The sequence below is a fragment of the Triticum aestivum genome, chromosome 7B (assembly GCF_018294505.1).
Source record: "Triticum aestivum cultivar Chinese Spring chromosome 7B, IWGSC CS RefSeq v2.1, whole genome shotgun sequence".
Classification (NCBI taxonomy): domain Eukaryota; kingdom Viridiplantae; phylum Streptophyta; class Magnoliopsida; order Poales; family Poaceae; genus Triticum; species Triticum aestivum.
In genome coordinates, this window is record NC_057813.1 from 717,556,255 (window position 1) to 717,582,650 (window position 26,396).

The window sequence follows — 26,396 nt, forward strand, 5'->3', positions numbered from 1 at the left end:
ATGAACATAGTATAATACGTTGCAATATAGCCGTGTTCATATTTTCTTTGCCGGGCATAACTCTCACTGATTCCATTTAAGTATAATCCTTTTTAATGGCATTTAAATATAATCCTTTCATTAATTGCCATGACGTCCTCACTCATTTTAGTCGGGAATCAAATCCTTCCTTTTCTAATTTAGTAGCCCCTCCTTCCTTTTAATTATCCTACCTTTTTACCTCAAATCCTTCATGTACAATTTATTAAGGAAACAATTTTTCCTTTAGTTATTCCATCGGTTTTCCCATGATTCTTTCTTTAATTAGCCACATCCATTTAAATATTCCATTTAAGCCCACAATCCTTCCTTTATTAGCTCATTCGTTTAATTAGCTCGCCTAAACATGATGACCGCCACTCGTATATTTAGAGCGAGTTGGGATTAGTAAATGTGAAAGGCGCATAGGTCGTTGGTTGTTACATCGAAGAGCTAGACATGAGGTCACATGTTCAGTTCCCATAATGTTGATTTATTTTGACCCAATTATTTTTTGCGAAAGCCTATAAAAGGCCCACTAACATACAAGTGCCTAGGCCAGATTGCTTAGCGTGTGTAAACCAAAGGAAAAGGACTAAACCAAACCAAGAATACCTATTCCCTTTAATAGTGTGTATATATATGTATATATATATAATATATATATATAATATAATATATATATATATATATATATATAGATAGATAGATAGATACACTTCTTTCTGAATTGCTATACTCTGTTTTTTTATGCGAGAAAATTGCTATACTCTGTTAACGTGAGTCCCTCTTGTGCTATTTTTGTTGTCAATTTGGTCTTACCTGGAATTGTTTGACGCTTAGATTTTGTCACCGTTTGATCTCCTATTTCGCCATGGGGTTTCCCCCCTTTGCTTATGCCTCTCTTTTGGATTTTGCCTTTGTCTATTTTGGATGCTTCCTTGGCGTTCGTTTCTTGGATTTAATTTCCCCTCTTTCTCTTTAGTTGAAAATCATGCATACATCGTAAAAAAAAAAATATGCAGGCCTTGGAACAACCTCTCGTTGTCGTTCTGCGCGACCCGGCGGTTTTCTCAGACTCAGACGCCTTCGGGGACCGGGACACTGAGCACCGTTGCAGCGCTGGCACCCACATGCTGCCGATGGGCTTGATGAGAACCGGACGATGCTCACGTTGGTGCAGACCCACTGCACCATCGTCAACGAGGGATAAGATTACTTATTTCTACTTCTGTCTGCACCATCGTCAACCGGACAATGCTCACATTGGTGCAGACCCACTGCACCATGCTCACTGGACGATGCTCACGCCGGAGCCCACATGCTGCACAATGTGATCTTATTTCTGCTTCCTCAGATTACATGAAATTGGTAAACTGACCATTCCTAGAAGGATTTGACAAGGCCCATGTTGATGATCTAGCATCACCATCCACAAAGAGCCCACCAGTTGCAAGATCACCTCACTGCTCATATTGTGGTCACCCCGGTAGCAAGAAAAATCACCGCAAGACTTGATGCAATTATTGCTTGGTGGATTCATTAGAATATTGCATGGAAAAATTAGTTGGTTTCATATGAAAAGGTAATCTCACTTGATTACTGTAAAAGATAGACTTCTCCGCTTTCTTAATGCTATTTGTTTCAGTGTGTATTCCATAGTTCAGAACCCGTCTATTGTTTAATTTAGAATGCCGGATAAAATCTGTTCCTTAATCCTGTCAAAGGTTGTTTGATAGCACTACCCTCAGCTGCTAATTTGTGCCTGCATACCTGTATCCATTATCTTTATCAAATTCTACACAAAAACGGGTTTGTTGACTTGTTCACTGCACATAATGCTTCTGATGTTTTCTGTCCAATCAAAGAAAACGTAGTATACAATGCTCGTTCCTTCCCTTTAAATGGTTTATGGATCTTATTTCTCTTTATTAATAGTATCTTTCTTGGTATCAATTTTAGACGCGTGATCTGAAAGCGCAGAGAAGACATGAGAATTCCAAATCAAGGTGTGCAAAAGATTAGCTGTTGAGAAGTTTCTCCCAAATGAGGAGACAATTAAATTGTATCTATGTGATGACAATTTGGGTAAAGGTAAAAGTTAATAACACTGCTTTTAATATTTCTTGAATTCTTCTGTACTTGAGAACAAAACTTCTGAACCTACTGCAAGTACCAGTTGTATTATCCTTACTTTGTTCTTCACTTTTTTTTACCTGCATTAGAATCTGTTGATTATCCTCATCGGTATGTACTAAGTGAATCATCATTGTGCTGTCTGCAGAAAGTGGTGATCAAAGGCTTGAGTGGACTGAGCCTAAAGTCGATGATTTCATTGATTTGCTTATATGCAGAATTGGGTATCGTCGTATGTCTGACAGTTAACGCCTTCTCGCGCTACTCTACTGGCGTGGAGATGCAGAGGCAAAGCCAAGAGGTCTTTCATGACAACTGCCATTGTCTTCGTGGTCGCGATTGCCGTCATTGCCTGCGCTTATATTTTTTAATCCAAGAGGAGGCTTAATGGTTAGACTGCAAGTCTCCATGTGTAGATAACTACAATTTAGTGAGGGGTTCTGAAGAACAAAGTTAAATCGTACATTGAGATGTTGTGCGGTCGTATTTGTAACTAATATGCTGATACAGTGATAAGGATGCAGATGTGTATACTTACCATCCATGTAACAATATTGTGAACGAAATAGGAAAACTGCCGATTATGCAAGTATACAGTGTAAATAGGAAAGTGAAAGGGGCGCATCCCACCTAGCACCGCCCAACTTCCTATCAGGCGGCGCACTAAGGGTGCGTCCTAACCACTAGTTAGTTGAAATTGTAGTAGAATGGGCGAGATGGCGCAAGGGCGAACCAAGGAAATCTTATCCGCGTTGTCGTGAACTCGTGATACGGATCTCGTCGTCTTGCCTTAACATTTTGCTAGTGGAGCTTCCATGGATGTGCCATAGGAGATAGAGACCATCACGAACCCATGAGCTGACCGATGTGTATTTCGTTTAAGCATTATTATTTCGATGGTTCGCCGACGGGGAGGCTGAGGGGGATGGGGAGGAGGGTTCGTCTCCGTGGGAGGGGGCCGTGGTGTACCGGTGCGACGCGGCGCAGCACGTCGAGTACGCCACCACCCTGGAGCGCCTCGGCCTGGCCGACCTCTTGTCCCCGCATGCCATCCGCATGCCACATAAAAACCCATGAGCTATCCGTATGCCAGTCCTCTGAGAATGCATACACACATATGTTGGCTGTGGTGTGTTGTTCAACTTGTGGAGATGTAAACTAGCATTGAACATGCGCTGTAGTAGTATTAGTTACTGCTGCTACATCAGATTGTTATTACTACTGTTTTACTACCACATCAGTTTTGACAGAATGGTCTTGTGATTTTTTGTGTCTTTCACTCCTAAAATTGGTAGCAATGCAAGTTTATCTCAATTTTTTTTTTGCTATTCTAGAGAAGAAGATATAAGCGACCAACCCTGAATGCTTAAACCTATCAATCCTCTCATAAATTTCTTTCTTTTTGAATGATTTAACTTTTTTTCAGACTCCCTCGGTTCAGAATTAGTTGTCGCTTAAATGGATATATCTAAATGTATTTTAGTGTTAGATACATCCATTTGATTGTCAACTAATTCCGGAAGGAGGATTAATAGAATTCCTCTAAAGAAACATTTCTTTGCCTTGATGAAGTGATGGAAGAAACTCGGAAAAATATCTGATCTTATTTGCAGTGAACAGCTTAGAAAGAAAACCAGAGCTCTCGTGGCTGGCTCGCTTAGAGAACAAAAATCCTTCACTTAGAGCAACTCTAATCGACCAACCCAAACGGATGCGCACTTTGTCCGTATTTTGTCCGTTTGGGTCAGCTCATCTACCCCCTTCTGCAAATGGGTCGGCCATAAGCCCAACAGGGCGACCCATTTTTCATCCGCACAGATTAGCTTTTTCACTAGAAAAGGCCCAAGGCCATAGATCATTGCCAGCGGTCATGTCAACGCTAGGAGTTCACGCCGGCGATATGCCAGCGGCCGACAAACATATGCCAGCCTCCAAAAAGAGCATGCGGTTCATGCTGGGTGCACAAGCCAACGGCCGGCACACATGCCAGCACACAATGGGACTCTAGTTCTACCACGCCATCTCGGCCGTGATCATGCCGACACACTTGTGGGCATACAAGAAATATGGTGCTCTCGGTCATAGATCACTCGTCATCAAGGTTGAGTATGTCGGCCTGCATCTCCTCGGGGAGACCGTGCTCAAGTCCACCTTCAAGATCTCGCCCCCTTCGTCATGCAAGCGAGCCGGACCTCTCTCGCTTTGGTGGCGGCTTTGATGGCCTCGAATTTAAGCATCTTCGTTTGCTTCTCTATCTCCAACACGAGCTTCTTCTCTTGTATGTTCATGAAGGTCCTAATTTGCTCATCCTTGTTTTGCCGGCGCTTCTCCTCTCTTGAATCCTTGTTGGTGTTCATGCCTTGCAAAGTAGCTTGCAAGGCAAGGGACGCCACCTCGCGCTTGTTTTCTTTCTAGGAGTTGGTCTTCCCATGCGGTCGCGGCTTCTCTCCCTCGCCATCCCCTTCCATGGTTGCCTTCCCTCCACACGCCTTGATGGTGGCCCATTGCGCCTTGAAATTCTCTTCTCCGTTGATGATCATCCAACAATGGGTGAGACTGAAGGACTTCTTGTCATGTTAGGCCATGAATGCTTCCAAAGCTTGGAAGACCTACCAGGCCCGTACGGCGCACCTGTGCAAAGTGTTCACTGCCACTACTAGATTCTGCAAATAGCCCTAGGGGTGGATACCCTAAGCAAATGGGTGAAAACGCTAGGGAAAGGGGTTTCCCTAGTGTATCCCCTATGGAAACTGCCCTAGGGCACGATTGGTGGGGGAATCTCGGTTTCCCTAGGGTGAGGAAAGAGTACCCTAGGTATAGTCCTCTTTCCCTTGGGTTCTGTACCGTAAGGACACAACCGACGAGTGGCCCGCATGCTGACCTGTAAAGTTGATATCCTTTGGGTTAGTTTCACTCCCTAGGGAAATATCATGTAACGGCGACTACTGTTAGTCCACTTTACACCCCTTGGGTTTACAAACCCTAGGGAATCATTATTTCAAAATATTGCATTATTGACGCAAATTAATATTGTTCTGTAGAAATTAAACTATAAAAAATAATTGTATATAATCACTTCAAAAATTAGGAAACAATCACATAAAATATATATTTCAACCACCATCATTATACATGGTAACATCAAAGAGTTTACACAATAGTACCACTCTTTACAAAATATGCACCGAGCGCAGAGCACTACTTAGAACTCACAAAATGTCATCTACCTAAGTGCCAATTAGTAGCCTCGAATACATACACCATGCATCATATGAGTCACTCATCCAAAGCATCACAACCATAACCAAGTGCACGGCCAAAAGGATAATTGTCCATTGCTTCTAGTTAATCAACAAGAAAAGTTCAGACCACCTCCTTCAACATGATGAGATATATCTTAGAATGTAGGTAAATCATCACCAGGTGGGGAGAAAGTTCCAGCAGCAACACCATTCGCATCATTACCATTTGCATCAAAGAAGCCGCCAAACAATCCATCTTCCGCTCCACGTAATGTATTATCCATATTTTCAACATCATTTGTTGATTCGCCAGCGGAGGGCTGCAAAAATGTCATTATTAGTATTCTGAGAAATTTTTAATTGTATTTGCCTAACCACAACTGGTGCTATTGCATTTAAAAAAACATAGGTACATACCACTTCTGGAGAACAGATCGGAGACGAAGTGGCTAAAGTTGGAAAAGCTGGAGGTGGTGGTATAACAATGAATGGAATCTCAGGCGCCGGAATTCCTTGAAGGGATGCGATGGTCTGAAATTTTTTAGACAAATTAGAAACTTATGTCCAGTGGCTACAATAGAAACAAAATGACTGCACAAAGAAATATACACACCATAAGAAACTTGTGCACACCACCAAGGCTGCTCTCCACTGTAGTCTGGACAGATTTCCCCCAATCAACCATACTTTGTGCGTGTCTTTTCATTAACTCATTATGTTGAGCAATCCTTTTATCATGTTCTAGTCGTTGGCGCTTTGACGAAGACGAAGTGCGATTGATCTGCACCTCCCTAAGAGTCTCTCTACCCTCCACGGCACCATTCAATAGCGGCCACTTTCCGTGTGGCTTCCCACCACCAGCTTCATAAAGGGCTTGTGGTTCAACAGCAGAATGCTTCCAATCATATTCCTCCACATGCATGTTTACAACCTTCTCTTTGTACAAATCCTTTGGATGACAAAGAATATGCAAAGATGATTCAAAAATAGTGTACCACAAAAGAAAACATAAACTCAGTATATCAAGTAATGGATGGATATTATACCAAGCATTCTGTGGCTTCAACACTATTTAACGCATCAGGATTCTTTGGATCTTTTCCTCTGTGTGTGTATATCCACGCCTCAATCGTAGATACCTCTCTTCCTTCTTTCTCAGACTAAGACAAAAAAAGCTAAGTTACTACATAAAAAGACATACTTAATTTATTCAAAAGTTAGGAGGGTACCAGTTTTTGGCAAACTGTCGTCAATGAATTAGATCCACCTCTATGGGCCTTGTACTTGGAGTTGAGGCGATTATCACGATTTTTCTTAGATGTCGCAATCCAATTAACATCACACCATTCATCAACTAAGGCCTCCCAGGAAACAACAGTGCACCACCATGGTCTTACAGCCATGTACTCATGTTTTTCAAGATAACGTCGTCCAGCAAATTTTTCTTTCAATCTGCGATTCTCAAGTTTGTAATAATGGTCCCTTACGGCCTGCATGCGAGCATAGTACAGAACACTACCCAAGAGTTGGTTGCAACATCTGCCAATATGGAGCCTTGCACTTGCTTCATACTCAGCCTCATGCCTAAACCTCATCTGCAATATAAATCACAAAAAATCAATTGTTACTTATATTTACTACAGTAGTACACTTCTAAAAGAAATCAACTGTTACTTATATTTACTACAGCAGTACACTTCAAAAAGGACCCAGATCTGTTACCCAAAATTCTTGCTCGATTTCCTCAGCTTTTGGACGACCCCCAACACTGGGCTTTAGCCTATAGTGTTCCCAAGTTGATGCAAACACAAGTTTTCCTTTTTGCTCAACCAAACCAGGATGATGCGTCTTTAGAAGGATTGACACACCATTTGGCTTTCTCACATTGTTTCTTAGTGTAGGTAATTCTAACCAGTGCCTAGGACACGAAAGTAGATATAAGTTAAACACACCCCAATGTATGTCATGTTGTACATATAAAACACCTCAAGGTGTGGCAATCTTTAATGCATGGATTAAATGATAACTCACGTGTCACCGTAAGGTCTAATCAATGGACGTTCAGACTCATTTCCAATAGGCGGTGGAAGTTCTGCAGAACCTCTTAAGAATTTTGGAGGTGGAAGCCACTCATCAACTAAATAGAAATGCATTAGTAAGGTCCAAAGAAAACATAACTAAAATTAGGCATTTATGAATTGGCATAAGTATAGTAGCAGAAAAATGTGCAACACAAAGAGAAACAACTAGAGACAAATATAACCATGAGAGATAGAATTTTAAGTTCAACACAAAAGGAAACAACCAGAAATCATCAATGTCCAGATTTAAAATACATGGAGGAAAATGTCATCTCAAACAACAAGGAAACTACTAGAAATCATCAATGTCTTCATGTGGTAATTGCAAGTCCTCTCCATCTTCTGATTCTGCATCAGAGTCAGTTTCTTCCTCCTCAAATGGTGCTGAAATAGGCAGTTTAGCCTTTGGGGTTATTTCACTTTGTCGCTTCTTTATCGCTTCTAGATCTTTTGGGTTAACAATTTCATCATTCTCGTTGATGGTAAGGTTATCCAGGCCATCTCCAATATTAATGGATATCTTGGAAACACCATCCAAAGCATCCTCTTGGTAGACGTCATCAACATTTGAAGGTGTTTCTTCAGCATTGTAGTCATCCAACGAGGGAATGGGCAAGCTTCCTGGTGGCCTGACCTTGTATGCAATCCACCACTTATTTAAATTTGGATCTGACTTGCATGCATATGGAAGATAATAAACTTGTGTTACTTGGCTAGCAAGCACAAATGGCTCATTTGCTGGATTGGTTGACTCATGTTTAACTTCCACCAATCCTATGTCATCTCGTCTTCGAACTCCATCAATCGGGTGGAACCAGCGGCATTCAAATAATACAAGGCTAAAATCCCCGTTTCCATCAAACTTCAGCTCTATTATGTCTTTTATAATGCCGTAGTACTCTAGCTCTTCACCAACAGTGAGCACACCAGAGTTGACAGTGCTTAGCCTTCTCTTCTTCTTTTCATAACTCTCTGAGCGAAATCTGTACCCATTTACTTCATAAATATCATAGGACTTCACTTTAAAGAGGCATCCTCTTGATAATCTCCGCAACTCATCAGGTACACTAGTATGTTTGATGCACTACAATAAACAGTAAAAAAGTTTCTAAGCCATCAGTAGGAAATTATTATGAAGCAGATAAATAAAAGTGTGAGAAATTACATATTCTTCGAACCAATCCAGCAAGTTTGGCTTTCCATGACCAACTCCATTAAGCCTCAAGTTTTCCAATTGCTTTGGAGTTGGTGGTTGAGGACGCCTCCACTGCTCATCTTCAAACTTCCTACAAATTTTTTAATGCATAAGCACACACAATGATCTAAGTTGTGATATGTAACTAAAGCAAAGCACACTTACTGTACATATTCATCCATTTCTGGTAGGTTTGTTAACACATAAATCATGGCTTGCTTGTACTCCTCTGTTGTTAAAAGTCTGGGCACACCCCTACCACTTTTCCATCCCTGGAGTTGAAACATTCCAAGGGTACTTGTAGAAGGCTGAACCTCTTGAGCATAACGGGTTGGCCGGTTTTGTGAGTTTGCGATGAGATTAGGTAGATACAGCGATGTGAAGTGGGAAATTTCTTCCAGAAGATAGGCCTCCACAATTGATCCTTCAACACGTGCCTTATTAGTGACTTTCCTCATAAGTTTCTTGATGAACCTGCATTAACATGATTATTAGATCAACATAATAAAAACAGATGGATAGTAACAATTGTATCTTAAAGCATGCACCTCTCATATCTATACATCCACCGATATTGTACAGGTCCTCCAACTCTTGCTTCATATGGGAGGTGCACCATTAGATGCTCCATTGAATTGAAAAATCCAGGTGGGAAAATCTTCTCAAGCTTGCATAATAAAACTGCAATGTTCTCTTCCCACTGAAGCATCTTATCAGGATCTACATCTTTCCCACAAAGTGATCTGTAGAAGAAGCTTAATTCAGCCAACACATTCCACACATCCTCATCCTTATCAGTCCCTTGAGTTTTGTTTCTTCACCCTAGGTATAGATCTTTCCCCAGAGTTAATAAGCTGATCCCTAGGGAAAGACGCCAGCATGGCTTCAGCATGGTCCCACGCATGGGGTATCCCTTGGGTGCGCAATCAGACCCTAAGGAAACAATACGGTCCCTTGGGTTTTCAGTGTGTACCCTAGGGAACCTTTATGTCCCTAGGGTGTCCAATTTAGCTCTAGGGAAGCACTTCAGCCCTAGGGCTATTTGCAGATTCTAGTAGTGTGCACAGGGCCCCCAAATTGACAGGGCCCCAAATTTTCTAGAGCATTGATGAATAGGTGTGGGTAATCAACGCATCAGCAAATACACGTTGGAACCTGGAACGAAATAACTCCAAGGCGGGGGCCCCATCTCACGCACGTCTCCTCCTCTTCTCTCTCCATTCTCTTTCTCTTCTAGCTCAAATCCCTTTCTCTCCCCATGATCCAATCACACCACCAAAGGTCTCGATTCTATTCCATTCCAGTGGATCAATTCCTTCGCATTTCCCCCAAAACTAATCTCCTTATTCAATGAATTGGTATTGTTCTACCCTCTGTCCATCTATTTATCCGGTTTCTCATTTCTCTCATCTTCTCACACATCTTCGCTGCTTCATTCAGTTCCATTGTTGCTTGCTTCTGGTCCTGCGACCTGGGTGCATTGATCGGAGTTGGAGGTATGCCACAAGCGCTAGGTTGCCGATTAACCAAGACGAGGAACCGGAAGACCCTAGCCATGTTGCCGACGAATGGTGTTCCTTCCAAATAAATCAAAGGTTGTTTCATCAGTTTTTGTTTCTATATTAAGTTTTAATGCATGATATTTGCATCCTATTTTTTTATTTCTGAAAGTATTCTAGTTCTATAATTACAAATCTTGAGTCAGTTTATGAAAAACCTAAGAAAAAGAAAAAAAACAAAATTCAACCTTGAAAATGTGGTCTTGATAAATTTTTACCAAAAGGATCAAAGTTTCTTGTGAAAATCAGAGTGCAGATACAAGCTTTATTTTTCTGATTGCCATTTGCTATGTTGAGGGCCTAATTTTTGATTTCGCACCGGGCCTCCATTTCCTTGGGTACGGCCCTGAGACCTACAAACGAAGAAACAACAACATGGATAAAGCAAGCATATGAGCAAGCTTGTCGGCAAGCATACAAGCAAGCATGTCGGCAAGCATACGAGCAAGCATGCAAGCATATGACAAAGCACATGAGCAAGCATGTGGAGCACGCATGTCAAGTATATGAGCAAATGGACAAACAAAATGAGCAAGTGCATGAGCTAATGGACAATCAAATGAGCAAGCTAAATGAGCAAGCATATGAGGCATACCATGTCTTTCATGCTGATGCCACTCACAAGATGGGCCTCCATGCTCTCAAGAGTGGCACAAAACTTGTTGCACTTTTGTTGTATCAGCCTCCAACGCTTGCCGAGTGAAGCCCACTGATGCTTGCTCTCAAATTGGTATGGCTTGAACTTCTTGCATTCGTGGAACTCGCGATGCACTCTTAGCCAAAAGGCCGAAGCCTTTTGCTCGGCGCTGATCTTCGGGTCTTGTCCAATGTCTCTCCAACATTCACAAAGGAGTGTCCTCATCCTTTGTGTATGCTTTGGTCCGCTTGCTCTTCCGCTTCTTCTTTGCATTGGCTTGGGTGACGACCTCGGCCTCGAAAAACAATGGCTCCCCATCAATGTCCACTTCATCATCCTCTTCGTCTAGGCCATAGTCTTCCGGGAACTCGTGCTCTAGCGGGAAAGATCCCATGCCGATTTGTCCCTCCATGAAGGGGTCAGCCGTGCCTCCATTGTCTTCGTCGTACGTGCTGGCCATGCCCTCGTGGCCTGTCATGAAGGGGCCCCGGCCATCTTGGCTTTGCGTCTCATCGTGATCAAAGGGAATGCCACCACCACTGCCTTCGTAGATGAGGCTCTCCATTGATAAGCGCTTGGCCTCGTCCTCCGTAGCTGGCATTGTGTTGAACAAATTGCGGGCATTCTCCATGGCGTCGGCTAGGAGCTCGCGATGGGGTTCCCGCGTCCCCCGGGAGGACGATCCACCACCCATAGGTGTCGCGTTGAGATCGATGGCCATGGGCGCCGACGTGGTAGGCACGACCATGCCCACCTCCGGCGAACTGGAACCTGAAGATTTGGACAAATGGGAGGCTGCAGCATGGTGGGGGTAGTAGTTGTGCACCTGCGGCATGGTCAACATACGTGGCAAGTCCGAAAGTGGGGGACGAAGGGGCGACGAGCCGGTACTGGCCGTGGCCACTGCGGTAGCGACGAGCCCGTGCTGGCTAGGGTTTAACCCTAGCATGAGCAGGGCCTGCCTCCTGGCCTCGCGGACGAGTTGGATGGTCTTCGCGGTGGTGGCCTCTTGCTCTACGGCAGCGACGTGGGTGAACGTGGCCGCGGCGTCGATCTTGGTTTCCTGCGCGTGCCGGCGGCCCTTCCTCTTCGTCGACTAGACGGCGTGCTGCTCGTCCTTCAGTGGAGGCTTCTTCTTGGCCGCGCCGCCGCCTTGCGGGGGGCACGGGCCTTGCCTCCTTTGCCGGAGACGGGTCCGGTGGAGGCGAGGCTGGTGGCAGCACCGAGGGTGGGCGCGTCGTCGTCCATGGCGCGCGCGGGCGTGGTGTTTTTTGGGAAAGTGGGGGAAATGGTGGCGCTATGCCACCGACTGGCAGGCCAGGGGAAGGAGAAGGGCGAGCGTCGCGCGCATCCGTCCCATATCGGCGCCGGCGCAAATGCGGTCCAAATTTGAGCCTGAAATGCATCACGGGACGGACGAAAAACGGATGTGCGTCCGCTTGGGTCGCCATGTTGGGCCAACTTTTGTGCCCGCCGCAACCCAACGCGCACGGATGAAATGAGTCGGCCGGTTGGAGTTGGTACTTTCTACGGATTATTTTCACGTAAGACGACTACACTGATCCCTCCATCGGTGGCCCCCCTTCCCCTTAATCTCCAACCGTAAAGCTACACATCAGTCTGTAACAAAAAGTCCGTACAAAATGTCCGTAAGTGTAGCATCTCTCCTTAGAGAAAGAGAAAATTGACTATTTGCCACTTTCAATATGGGGCTTCGCACAAATGCCACTGTTAAGATTGACTTCGTAAAAATGCCACCCAGCTCATGTGTACTTTGATTAACATGCCATTTTTTGTTTCCCATTGCTTTTCTTTTTCTTTTCCATTTTCTGGCACTTGAATGGACCAAAGTGCCCTTGGACATTTCAACCTTATCCGATGCGTTTGTGGGCTAGCTCGTCGTGTCTGCTTGGCCCGAGCAACCACAGGTCGCAGCCGTTGCTCGTCCACACCTGCGCGCGCCACCGCAGCTTGCCTTGAACACGCCTGTGTGCGCATCCGCAGATCGCCGCAGGTACTCGCCCACGCCTACCACGCCGGCGCAGCCCACCCTCGCCTTGCCGATGCTTGCGCGAGACACTGCAGCCCGCCGCCGGTGCTCGTGCACGTCTGCACGTGCCGGTGCAGCCTGGCAGGTGCCTGCGCGAGCCACCACAGCTCGCTGCCGGTGCTGGCCCTCCCCTTCGCGCGTTGGCGTAGCTTGTCCCGAGAGCCAAGACATACGAGGGCAGCGTTGAACAACAGCTCCAGTGGCGTGATTGTAGCACCGGCTGGAGGAGATGGCTGCGTGTACATGTTGTGAAGACGGGATGCAAGCAACCTGTAAGCGACGTTTGCTCTAATCCTTTACTTGAATCTTGCATTGCAATTTGTCAATTACATGTATCTAATCACAGTGTATGTATACCTGCTTGTGTATCTAATCACAGTGTATGTGAAGATAGGAAAAAGGAATTGCAGTCAGAGGAGAGTGTACGTTTACCTTCCACAAAATACAATCACAGACACAATGAAAGCGTCGCCGAGGAGATCGGCGGCACGCAGGGTGGACGAAATCGGCGGCGGCGAGAAGATCAATGTCACGCGGCGTCGAGGAGATGGGGTTGGCGTCCAGAGGTTGACGAAGACGTGGATACGGCAAGCACGTTATTCTCGGCGGGCTGCACGCTCTCGTCTTTCAAATGCGCTAATTAGATGCCAAGTACGTGTAGATAACATCAGGGGCAGTTTAGTCTTTTCCGGTGCCGGTAAATGGGAAAAGAAAAAGGGAAATCTGTAAAAGGGGTGGAATGGCATGTTAATCAAAGTACACATGAGCTGGGTGGCATTTTTACGAAGTCAATCTTGACAGTGGCATTTGTGCGAAGCTCCGTATTGAAAGTAGCAAATAGTCAATTTTCTCTTAGAGAAAGGGAGAAAGAAGACGAGAAAGATGGTGTATTAGCGCCAAGGTTTTGGTTACCAGTCGAAATTTCAAGATTTCCCATGGTTACCGCGTATTTCCGTTCCCCTCGATAAATCGCCATACCGAGCAAAAAATACCAGTTTTTTGAAATTTTTGAATTTAAACACTCGATTTACAGTAAAGTACGTAGGATATAATTAATGCCATTAGAGTTGGTTCTGGCATGTTCGTAGCAACCTAGTTCCTGTTTTGAGAGGTCTCTGGTTCGAATATTCGTACATTCACTTATTTGAATTCAAAATTCAACTATAAAATTCGCTCGAAATATTCTCGGTATTTCTCGATATTTGTCGGTAACCGTGGTAACCACATTTACCCGTCCCCCTCGGTAAAATTGCCTCATTCGGTAACCAAAACCTTGATTAGCGCTCGCCGCCGCCGTGCGCTGCCACTGCCCGCCCCTCCTCCTCCCCCGCCGCGCCACGCCGGCCACGGCGGCCACCCCGCTCCACCTCCGTCCCCTCACATCCTCGCCCGGACTGTGGACCCGTGGCCGCCGCCACGCCGTCGACCGCGAGGACGACGGCGGGGAAGACGACGGCTTCCTCACCCTCGAGTCGACATAGAGCAAGAGGCCACCGCCGCGGCCTCGACCTGGAGGACTTCGAGGGGTTCGCCGACGGGGAGGCGGAGGGGGACGGGGAAGAGGGGCCGTCGCCGTGGGAGGGGGCCGTGGTGTACCAGCGCGACGCGGCGGCGCAGCACGTCGAGTATGCCACCACCCTGGAGCGTCTCGGCCTGGCCGACCTCTCGTCCCCGCATTCCCGCGCGCGCACCGCCGCCATGGGCATCATGCCCCCCTCCAAGCCGCGGCGCGGCGCTGGGGACGCGGCGACGACGCCCGTGCTCGTCTCCGTCGACGTCGCCTGGCGCCGCGGCCGGCTCCGGCTCGACGGCATCCTGCGCACCGTCATCACCCTCGGCTGCTACCGGTGAGCACCCACCTCCTCCTGCCGCTGCTTCTCGTCTCATCTTATCTGCTGTTGCTGTATGTCTGTCTGCAATGCATCATGGACAGAAATTTCAGAGCCAAGTGAAAGAAAGCCTTGACACTGCCATTCTGAATCCTACCACTAGTTGCGTGCTAACTGCTTGCAATGACTAATTATCCGCCGCCCAAATCGCTAGCACCGCCCCGTTGTTACTGCCGCGCCCCGGCGCGAGTGCTTAATCTGCCCGGCCTTCGCGCTTCTGAAACCATGTCGCCTACCCATCTACAAACATCCTACAGAGTTTCAAACTGCCACATTTTACAACTAGCTAGCTCGACAAAGTTTAATCTGGCATGCTATGACTCTGGCAGGGCAGTTTGTGCAATCTCACTATATGGGCAAACTCGCATCATATCGCATGGTCTTCCTTCATTGCTCCTTGAACCTCAGCATCATGGATATAATATGTGCTATATTTCTCCAAGCATGAAAAGTTGCTCTGTTTCTAGTAGAGTATTGTTTCCTTTTTTATTAGCTCAAAGGCATCATATGTACTGATCTTTCAGTTGGAGCTGACATGGCGGCATGTACTGATGCATTTGCCAGAGATGATAATTGAAAGAAAGGCTCTAGTAATTGTGAAACATGGAGATACTTTGGTTCTAGTAATTGCAAGAAAGGTTTGTTGAATAAGTATCTCATACCGCAACTGATGTAGCTACATCATACTTTGTTCTATTAGCAAGGCTGTTTTTGGTCATTAGATCCATTGTTGGCTGTTAAGGGGAGATACTATATTCTGGCGTTGTTGACTCTTTTTGAAAGAACCGCAACGTAGTTTTTCTCTTGATAAAAGTAGCGTTCCATTTATGGCCTGAATTTCAACTTGGCTGATTTGAGGGTACAACTTAGCAGTGTTGTTGTTGGTTCTGAAACCCATTATTAATTATTATGCTTCCTTATGCAGGTGTGCTGAGCCAGCTGCCGAAGGCGTATTCGCGAATTTCTCTCTCCTGCTGACAGAAGACCTGGTGGAGGAACCCGACGTAGTCGACCTCGGCACCATATATGAAGAAGACAGAACTAAATTCCCTTCGATAACTGGCAGCGAGGACGAGAACAATGAAGAACAATGAAGATATAGACTGGGATGACCGCCTGCATTTCCCGGCCGGGGAGAAGGAGATCGACATCTCGAAGAATCTTCGGGACATCATCCACCTGGAGATAACGCTGGACGTCTTCTGCAGCAGCACCTGCAAGGGCCTGTGCCTCGTCTGCGGCGTAAACCTCAACACGAGCAGCTGCAGCTGCAGCACGGAGGAGCCACAGGCCAAGGACGCCAGTCGTCCGGGTACCCTCAAAGACCTGCTGAAGCCTATGCAGAGAAGATTATGATGAGGCAGACAGTGCATATGTAGGTATCTTGTAACATGTGTGATAGTCTTTAGACTGCCATGAGCAAGATATGCAGCCCGGTGAAACTGCAAATACTTGATGGTGCCGATAGAGGGGCAGGGGCGGCGCTAGGGGTATTCTTGGGTCTTCATGTGAATACCCATGATTTTTACAAAACAGTGATAATTTTTGAAAAACAACAATGATTTTGGCAAAATGAATACACATGAATACCCGGTTGCAAATTCATGGAGCCGCCACTGTAGAGGGGAACTAGACCTGCGATATTTGAGTCGCGTCTCATGCTTCACTGCACCGACAGTGCAAATCTCTTTGGCAGTTCCTCAGAAGTTCATGATTATCATTTGTATTGCCTCATCTTACTGTCTGAAAGTAGAAAACCTGCAATGCAATGCTAGGATATTATGTTGTACCGCAAAACCTGAAATGATATGTGGGTGAATTTGCATGACACGTGTGCTTTGTCGGGGGGGGGGGGGGGGGGGGGGGGGCTGGAACACTTGCATCTTTCAGGGTTTACTTCTTGTACCAACAGGTAACAGCCCAAAGTAGGCCAACACAGGTTAACTTACAAGTGAGCAAAGATAAGTAAAAATAAATAGCATGGCTATACAGAGAAACACTTCAGAAAAGTAGAACCGAAGAAACTAAGCAGACAAGAGCAGCTCTGAAACAAGGCTAAACACAGAGAGAAAAACCTCTCCATTCCCATGATTGCTTGGGTGGAGCACCACAAGAAACAAAGAACATCCATTCATGGCTTTTCCTCTACGAGTTTCGCGGCAGCTCGCCGCTCATTCAACCAAGCTCGAAACAAGGGACCAGGCAACAGTGACCTCCACCTTGCGAAAACCAAGATCATAGGTGGCATTGCTCATGCCGTCCCTCGGCGCGAAGACGGCCTCGCCTCGCGCAACGACAGCAGCACCACCATCATCATCGTCTTCTTTTCCACCAGTGTGAGAGGAGGCCACCACAGAGACCACCAGCTTCCTCTCCCCCTTGAGGTCCACGGACACGACGCGCCTTGAGAGGTCGATAGCGCCGGTCGAAGGGCTGATCGGCATCTTCCCGTCCCGGGAGTCGAGCAGCAGCAACTCTCCTTCCCTCACGGTGGTGACCCCGGCGACGACGCGGCCCCGGAGACCCTCCGGCCAACCAAGCTCGAAGCAAGGGACCAAGCAACAGTGACCTCCACCTTGCAGAAACCAAGATCATATGTAGCATTGCTCATGCCGTCCCTCTTCGGCGCGAAGACGGCCTCGCCTCGCGCAACGACAGCAGCACCACCATCATCATCCTCTTCTTTTCCACCAGTGTGAGAGGAGGCCACCACGGAGACCACCAGCTTCCCCTCCCCCTTGAGGTCCACTGACACGACGCGCCTTGAGAGGTCGATAGCGCCGGTCGAAGGGCTGATCGGCATCTTCCCGTCCTGGGAGTCGAGCAGCAGCAACTCTCCTTCCCTCACGGTGGTGACCCGGCCGATGACGCGGCCCCGGAGACCCTCCGGCCAACCAAGCAAGAAACAAGGGACCATGCAACAGTGACCTCCACCTCGCAGAAACCAAGATCATAGGTGGCATTGCTCATGCCGTCCCTCTTCGACGCGAAGACGGCCTTGCCTCGCGCAACGACAGCAACACCACCATCATCATCGTCTTCTTTTCCACCAGTGTGAGAGGAGGCCACCACGGAGACCACCAGCTTCCCCTCCCCCTTGAGGTCCACTGACACGACGCACCTTGAGAGGTCGATAGCGCCGGTCAAAGGGCTGATCGGCATCTTCCCGTCCCAGGAGTCGAGCAGCAGCAACTCTCCTTCCCTCACGGTGCCCGCCCCGGCGAGGACGCGGCCCCGGAGACCCTCCGGCCAACCAAGCTCGAAACAAGGGACCAGGCAACAGTGACCTCCACCTTGCAGAAACCAAGATCAAAGGTGCATTGCTCATGACGTCCCTCTTCGGCGTGAAGACGGCCTCGCTCGCGCAATGACAGCAACACCACCAGCATCATCGTCATCTTTTCCACCAGTGTGAGAGGAGGCCACCACGGAGACCACCAGCTTCCCCTCCCCCTTGAGGTCCACTGACACGACGCGCCTTGAGAGGTCGATAGCGTCGGTCGAAGGACTGATCGGCATCTTCCCATCCCGGGAGTCGAACAACAGCAACTCTCCTTCCCTCACGGTGGTGACCCTGGCGACGACGCGGCCCCGGAGACCCTCCGGCCAACCAAGCTCGAAACAAGGGACCAGGCAACAGTGACCTCCACCTTGCAGAAACCAAGATCATAGGTGGCATTGCTCATGTCGTCCCTCTTCGGCGCGAAGACGGCCTCGCTCGCGCAACGACAGCAGCACCACCATCATCATCGTCATCATTTCCACCAGTGTGGGAGGAGGCCACCACGGAGACCACCAGATTCCCCTCCCCCTTGAGGTCCACTAACACGACGCGCCTTGAGAGGTCGATAGCGTCGGTCGAAGGGCTGATCTGCATCTTCCCATCCCGGGAGTTGAACAGCAGCAACTCTCCTTCCCTCACAGTGGTGACCCTGGCGACGACGCGACCCTGAAGACCCTCCGGCCAACCAAGCTCGAAACAAGGGACCAGGCAACAGTGACCCCCACCTTGCAGAAACCAAGATCATAGGTGGCATTGCTCATGTCGTCCCTCTTCGGCGCGAAGACGGCCTCGCCTCGCGCAACGACAGTAGCACCACCATCATCATCGTCTTCTTTTCCACCAGTCTGAGAGGAGGCCACCACGGAGACCACCAGCTTCCCCTCCCCCTTGAGGTCCACTAACACAACGTGCCTTGAGAGGCCGATAGCGCCGGTCGAAGGGCTGATCGGCATCTTCCCGTCCCAGGAGTCGAGCAGGAGCAACTCTCCTTCCCTCACGGTGGTGACCCCGGCGACGACGCGGCCCCGAAGACCCTCCAGCCACACCCCATTGATTACTCGGACACCGACGATGGTCGTCTCGATCGAGGGGGTCAGCAGCGCTTAGGCGATCTCGATCGTGCACCGGTTGCAGAGGATGCCCGAGCGGATCACGGATGTGGCGAGGTAGGTCTGGGAGTAGTTGAATATCCCAAGGCCAGCAGCTCGTCCTCTTCGCAGTCCGTCTTGCTCTTCGCTTTCAGCTAGAACTCGATCATGATCGGGTCGATTATCACGATCGTGCGCGACGGGCCTGTCAGCAGCAGATAGGGATCCTGCAATGAAAGTAATAAATATGTAAATATATAGAATTAATTCATACTCCAGCCGCCAGTTGAGTAGGTCCATCCAAATGTCCAAACTGATGGATATTAAGGACGATGGAATTATTTTAATATAAAACAACAGACATCAAGAGATGATTCACGGTGCTTGCCTCTTGGGTGAGGACCTGGCAGTTATCCCCGGTGTGGTTGAAGAGAAAGTTGTGATTGTGATCCGTGGTGTTCCTGGCGGCGACTCGAGACCATCTTCCCGGTCGACTACCCGGATGCCAACGATCTGCATGGTACAATGAGGTCTCGCTTAGCTCGGGATGGGTCTAGACGTGAAGCGCATGGGACCAAGACTTGCTGCATTGTAAGAAGCAAAATTAAGAGATGTGTTGCACGAATCACTAGAGCTTGTTGTTGTTGTCCCCAGTCGAACTTACAAAAGGCGAGGTGTGGTTTGCTCTTAGTCTGGAAGAAGGAGCTTAGGATCTACTCCCAGACTACCACACTCGATGGGATTGATGTTTTGGGTCATGAAACAAAAGGTGATGTTTGGACAATGACTGGAATCTACGGGATCCAAACTGGGACTGTAAGGAGCGCACATATCGCTACATACGCGATCAGCATGATCAGTCTAGGCCGCCGTGGGTAATATTGGGAGACTTTAATGAAAATCTGTTTTCATCAGAGACGGAAGGGGGTGCGCCTCGCCCTCACTCACGACTCCAGGCATTCCAAGATGCCTTGTTGGATTGCTCTTTGGAAGACCTGGGATATGTTGGAGACAAATTTACGTGGTCGGCCTCAAGGAGATACTAGACCGAGCAGTAACAAATGCAGTGTGGATGACCATGCATCCCCTAGCAGGACCGTGCAACTTGCAGATGGGAAAGTCTGACCACCGACCAATCCTTCTATATACAAAGAATCTTTGAGGCGTGGCGGAGAGTAAGCGAAAGGACGAACGCAGGTTCGAAGCACATTGGCAGTTGGCTAGAGGAGAAAACTGTCAAGGGGATCGTCAAAACTGCCTGGCAGAAAGCCGTCCACAGAGGCCTATGCCCGACGATCAAAGATAAGGTGGACGCTGTTCACCGAGATCTCCATGAGTGGGATCGGAGAGTTCCTAAGGGGCCTCATAATCGCCTTAGAAGGGCCTGTTAAATATATGATTTGCGCATGTATACTGTATAGCCTGGCCTCCTAGTCATTGTATAGTTGAGGTTATGGCCTACCTTGTACTTCATATATACGTGCGCTTTGCACCGATCAATACATCGTGAAGCAATGCCAAAACATTTATTTCCAACATGGTATCATACCTGCGATCCTAACCCTAACCCTTGCCGCCGCCGCCGCCGCCACCTTGTGCCGCCGCCGCCGCGCCGCCGCCCGCGCTTCCGTCCGCACACCGCAGCGCCGCCACAAGCCGCGCCGCCATCTCCCTTGCCGCGCCGTCTCACCACGCGCCGCCGCACCCCCCCTCTCAGCCATGGCCTCCCCCGGTTCCACCGGTACCACCCACAGCCGCCGCACCAACCCGTTTGAAGGTCTCGATCCCTTCGTCATCTACGATCTCAACATCCTCGCTGGGTTCCCGTTGTCCTCGATCACCTCATCTCCACTTACTATGCCTGGAAGACGTACTTCTCCCTCGTGTTCCGTGAGTACAATCTCCGGGATCACATCGATGGCTCCGTGGACTCCCGCTTCATGGAGGACGATGAGGAGTGGACGTCCATCGACGCCACTCTTATCCGTTGGTTCTAGACCACCATCTCGAAGGACCTCTTCCACACGGTGGTCTCCGCCGACAATGACGCTCACACCGTTTGGACTAAGCTCAATGGCCTCTTCACCGACAACACGCTCCAACGCAAGGTTTTCTTGCACGGCGAGTTTTTTGGGTGCCAGCAGCTCGAATCGTCTGTTGACGATTATTGCATGTGCCTCAAGAAGCTTGTTGACGAGCTCCGTGACCTTGGCGAGAAGGTCTCTGATGAGTTTCTTCTCAGCACGCTCATCACCGGCCTGAACGAAGACTTCGGGAACGCCGCCTCCAACATCCCTCTCATCACCAACCCGACCTTCCCCAAGATCGTCGCGTACCTGAACCTGGAGGAGCGGAGGATGCGGATGTCGTGCACCCGGGCCACCCACACGGCTCTCACCGCCTGTACCCGTGGCGGTGCGCCGCCCACCGCCCCGGCTCCTCCGTCGCGACCCGCCTCGGGCCCCTTCCAGGCGCCGCTACCGCCCGGGTTCCCCTACCCGGTGCCGCCGCAGGCCCCCCCACCGCCCCCCGCCGAGCAGCAGCAACGCCGGGGCGGGCGTTGCGGCCGAGGTGGCCGCAAGGAGCAGCAGCAGCAGCCGGCTGCCCACGGCGGGGCGCCGCGCCAGCCACAGCAACAGCTCCCGCCGGCGCCCTGGCAGGCCGGCCAGAACCCCTGGACGGGGGATGTGCACGCGTATTCCATGCCTATACCGCGCGCCCCCGTTCCCGGCTCCTTTGGCGCCCGCCCGGCCCCTCATCAGGCTCTGTACGCGGCTCCTCAGGCGTACCAGCCCGTGCCGCTCTACGGCCCCTCTGCGGCCTATGGGCTGCCTCCGGCCGGTGGGTTTGTGGCGCCACCGCCTCAGCCGGCGCCGTCCGCCCCGGCCCTCCCGCCGGCGCCTTGGGACCCCGCGCTCCTAGCGGCCCTCCACACCGCCCCCGCGCCGCAGCAGTACACTGGCGGTGGCGACTGGTATATGGACACCGGAGCCACGGCTCACATGTCCGCCAACCCCGGCAACCTTCTTGCCGCTCACCCTGTTCACACCGCTGCTCGCATTACCGTGGGTGATGGTTCCTCCATGCCTATTACTCATGTCGGCCATGCTGCTTTTCCTTCTAACTCCATGCCATTATATCTTTCTAATGTGCTTGTCTCTCCTGACATCATTATGAATCTTGTTTCCGTTCGTTCTCTTACACGTGAAAATCCTGTTACCGTTGAATTTGACATGTTTGGCTTTTCTGTTAAGGATGCCCGTACCCGGATGGTGCTCCACCGATGTGGCAGCCCCGACGAGCTCTACCCGGTCCACTCATCTACCTCCTCCGTCGCTGCACCCATGGCGCTTTCCACCGGAGTGGACCTTTGGCAGCTCGTCTCGGTCATCCCAACATCGCCACTCTTCGTCATATTCTTCGGAGTTTTTAATTAACGTGTAATAAGATCGACGATGACACTTGTCATGCTTGTCGTCTCGACAAACATGTTCGTCTTCCTTTTAGCACTTCCTCGCATGTCGCATCATACCCGTTTGAGTTAATTCATAGTGATCTTTGGACCTCTCCTGTTGCAAGTAACACGGGCTATCTTTATTATCTTGTCATACTTGTTAATTTTCGCACTATGTGTGGACCTTCCCGTTGCGGCAAAAGTCAGACTCTGTTGCCACTCTCACTGCTTTCTACTCCTATGTCTCCACGCAGTTTGGACGTCCCATTCTTGCGTTGCAAACAGACAACGGGAAGGAGTTTGATAACCTTGCGATCCGCAACCTTCTTGCCACACACGGCACGATCTTTCGTCTCACTTGCCCGTACACTTCGCAACAAAATGGTCGTGCTGAGCGTGTGCTTCGCACTCTTAATGACTGCGTTCGCACCCTCCTCTTTCACGCCAACGTGCCACCACGTTTTTGGCCCGATGCGCTCGCCAACACATCACTACTCATTAACATTCATCCTTGTCGCACTCGCGGGAATTTTGCACCTCATCACCTCTTGTTTGACACGCCACCCTCCTATGCTGAGCTCCGCATTTTTGGTTGCCTGTGCTACCACAGCATCGCTTCCACTGCTCCTCACAAGCTCGCACCTCGGTCTGTGGCCTGCATCTTTCTCGGCTACCCCCCCCCCCAACACCAAAGGCTAGCGCTGCTATGATCCTATCTCACATCAGGTGATCACTTCACGACACGTTTACTTTGATGAGATGGTTTTTCCGTTTCAGCAGGTACCTTCGGATGTTGCGGCTTTGCCCGCTCCCGGTGACGACCGCTCACGTGCTTCTCTTGGGCCGCCTCCCGGCTTTGAGGGTACCCCCCGCGCCACGGGTCGAGTTTCTCTCCGGTTGGCTGCCCTAGGGGCCGCACCTTCCTCGGCGCTCGCGACGCCCCTGGCATCCCCGGCCTCGACCATGCCGGCGGCCTCGCCCGCGACCTCACCTGCGGCGGCCTCGCCTGCCGCCTCGCCTGCGGCCTCGTCCGCGTCCGCCTCGCCCGCGGTCGCTTCGCCCGCGGCGGCCTTGCCCGTCGCCTCGTCTGCGGCCTCGCCCGCGGCGGCCTCGGAGGAGGCGGGCTCTTCTTCATCGTCGCCCGTCTCCACTCCGGACCCGCTGCCCCACCCGATGACTCGCTCTCGGGCTGGCATCCTCCGCCCGAGCACGCGGTACCCCAGCGATGAGTACCTTCTCGCTGCTTCTGTCTCTGAGCCGTCTCCTCTCCCATCGTCAGCTCAAGCCGCCCTTCGGGATCCTCAGTGGCTCGCTGTGATGCAAGAAGAGTTTGACGCACTCCAGCAGAACTGTACCTGGCAGCTCGTCCCTCGGCCGCCCCGTGCCAACACCATCACGGGCAAGTGGGTCTTTCGGCAAGACTCGTCCGGATGGCACTCTCGAGCGCTATAAAGCTTGCTGGGTGGTTCGGGGTTTTCGGCAATGCGCGGGCGTGGACTTCACCGACACATTTGCCCCGGTTGTCAAACCAGGCATGATCCGCGCCGTGCTCCAGCTAGCTGTGTCCCGAGCTTGGCCTGTTCATCAGTTGGACATGTACAACGCCTTCTTGCACGGCCACCTGGCTGAGCAGGTGTTTTGTGAGCAGCCCACTGGCTTCGTCGACGCCACACATCCGGATCATGTGTGCTTGCTCTCCCGTTCTCTCTACGGGTTGAAGTAGGCACCTCGGGTCTGGTACCAGCGCATCACCGCCTTCCTGTAGACGCTCGGATTTACATCGACTCGCTCCAATGCGTCCCTCTTCGTGTATCATCACGGAGTTGACACGACCTACTTGTTGTTGTACGTCGATGACATCATTCTGACAGCATCCACTGTCGCGCTCCTCCAGCGGCTCACTGCTCGTCTTCGCGATGAGTTTGCCCTGAAGGACTTGGGGTCCTCTGCATTACTTCCTTGGCAATGAGGTGGTTCGACGGCCAGACGGGTTCTTCCTGCATCAGCAGCGCTATGCACATGAGCTTCTCGATCAAACTGGCATGCTTAACTGCAAGCCCGCTCCCATGCTCGTCGACACCAAGGCCAAGGTTTCCGCTTTGGAGGGTTCGCCTGCATCTGATGCAGCCTTCTACCGCTCCATTGTGGGCGCCTTGCAGTACCTGACCCTGACGCGCCCCGACTTGCAGTATGCTATTCAGCAGGTTTGTTTTCACATGCATGCTCCGCGCGACTCTCACTGGACTCTGGTGAAGCGTATCCTCCAATACATACGCGGCACCCAGTCCTTGGGACTTACGCTGACGGCCTCCGCCTCCACCGACCGCATCGCCTACTCTGATGCGGACTGGCCCGGCTGCCCGAACACACGGCGCTCCATCTCGGGGTACTGTGTTTACCTTGGGCCGTCTCTGATCTCTTGGTCCTTCAAGCGACAGCTCACCGTCTCCCGCTCGAGTGCCGAGGCTGACTATCGAGCAGTGGCTAACGTCATTGCTGAATGCTCTTGGCTTCGTCAGCTGCTTCAGGAGTTGTTTTCTAATGTTCACAAGGCCACACTCGTCTATTGCGAGAATGTCTCCGCCTTCCACCTCTCCGCCAACCCGGTCCACCATCGTCAAACGAAGCATATTGAGCTCGATATACACTTCGTTCGTGAGCAGGTGGCTCTTGGGCGCATCCGGGTCCTCCACGTCCCCACGGCGCATCAGTTCGCCGACGTCATGACGAAAAGACTGCCTACTTCTGTCTTCGAGGAGTTCAGGTCCAGTCTTTGCGTCTCCGGCAACGCTTCGACTGTGGGGGGTGTTGAATATATGGTTTGTGCATGTATATTGTATAGCCTGGCCCACCTCCTAGTCATTGTATAGTTGAGGTTGTGGCCCACCTTGTACTTCATATATGCATGCGCTTTGCACCGGTCAATACATCGTGAAGCATTGCCAAAACATTCGTTTCCAACAGGGCCCAACAGGAACTAGAGTCTGTAATGAGGGAGGAGTGCACTGAACAAAGTCGAGCAAAGAAAAAGACTTGTCAATACTCATTGAGAATTTATTGGACCAGGAAGAGATTTTTTGGGCTTAATGAGGCAGGGTCAGGTGGCTGCGTCGAGGAGACCGCAATACGCAATATTTCAATCATTTTGCTTCGGCTAGGCGTAGGAGAAACATGAAATAGAAAGTTAAAGAATAATAATAGCGGGTGGGTTGAGGGCAACGATAACCTCAGCCTACTTATTTGCGACTACTTTGGCACCTTGTTTAATTCTGATGGTGATGCTTGTGACCAGGAAAATATCAGATGATACCACCCTTCACATGCTACTATGCTTCAAGTTTTGAAAAGTGGCATTTAAATGTTTCAAAAAATTCTGAAAAAAATTATGGATGTTCACAAGACATATGTCTATAACCCCTAAAAAATTCAGATCAAAAAATGAAATGTACATTTTTTGAAACATCTAAATATGACTTTTCAAATTTTGTATCATGGGAGCATAGTATCACCTGATATCTACCCGCTTGTGACCAGGATCTCTTACACGCTGTGAAACCAAAAATTACAGCTGAGATGAACAGGTTCCTAGTAGCACCTTTCTCCCCAGAGGATGTGCGCAAGGCTCTCTTTCAAATTGGAGACATGAAAGCTCTAGGACCAGACGGGTTGCATGTAATTTTTTATAAAAGGTTCTCGCATATTCTCGGAGAGGAACTAACTGATGAAGTGTTGGAAACTATAAACAGACACTACTGGAATCGGAA

At 49.6% G+C, this 26,396-nt stretch overlaps 1 protein-coding gene and 1 pseudogene across 1 annotated transcript; one reads left to right on the plus strand and one right to left on the minus strand.

The window, feature by feature from the left end:
* Positions 1 to 7,769: 7,769 nt before the first annotated feature.
* LOC123158599 (uncharacterized) lies at positions 7,770 to 10,229 on the minus strand. Its single transcript, XM_044576512.1, has 5 exons — positions 10,093 to 10,229; positions 9,236 to 9,415; positions 8,838 to 9,146; positions 8,643 to 8,763; positions 7,770 to 8,561 (listed from the first exon to the last, which is right to left on the minus strand). The coding sequence occupies exons 1-5, from the start codon at positions 10,227 to 10,229 to the stop codon at positions 7,770 to 7,772; spliced, it is 1,539 nt and encodes a 512-aa protein (XP_044432447.1).
* A 2,948-nt stretch (positions 10,230 to 13,177) lies between these two features.
* Positions 13,178 to 16,163, plus strand: LOC123158600 (large ribosomal RNA subunit accumulation protein YCED homolog 1, chloroplastic-like; annotated as a pseudogene).
* Positions 16,164 to 26,396: the final 10,233 nt, after the last annotated feature.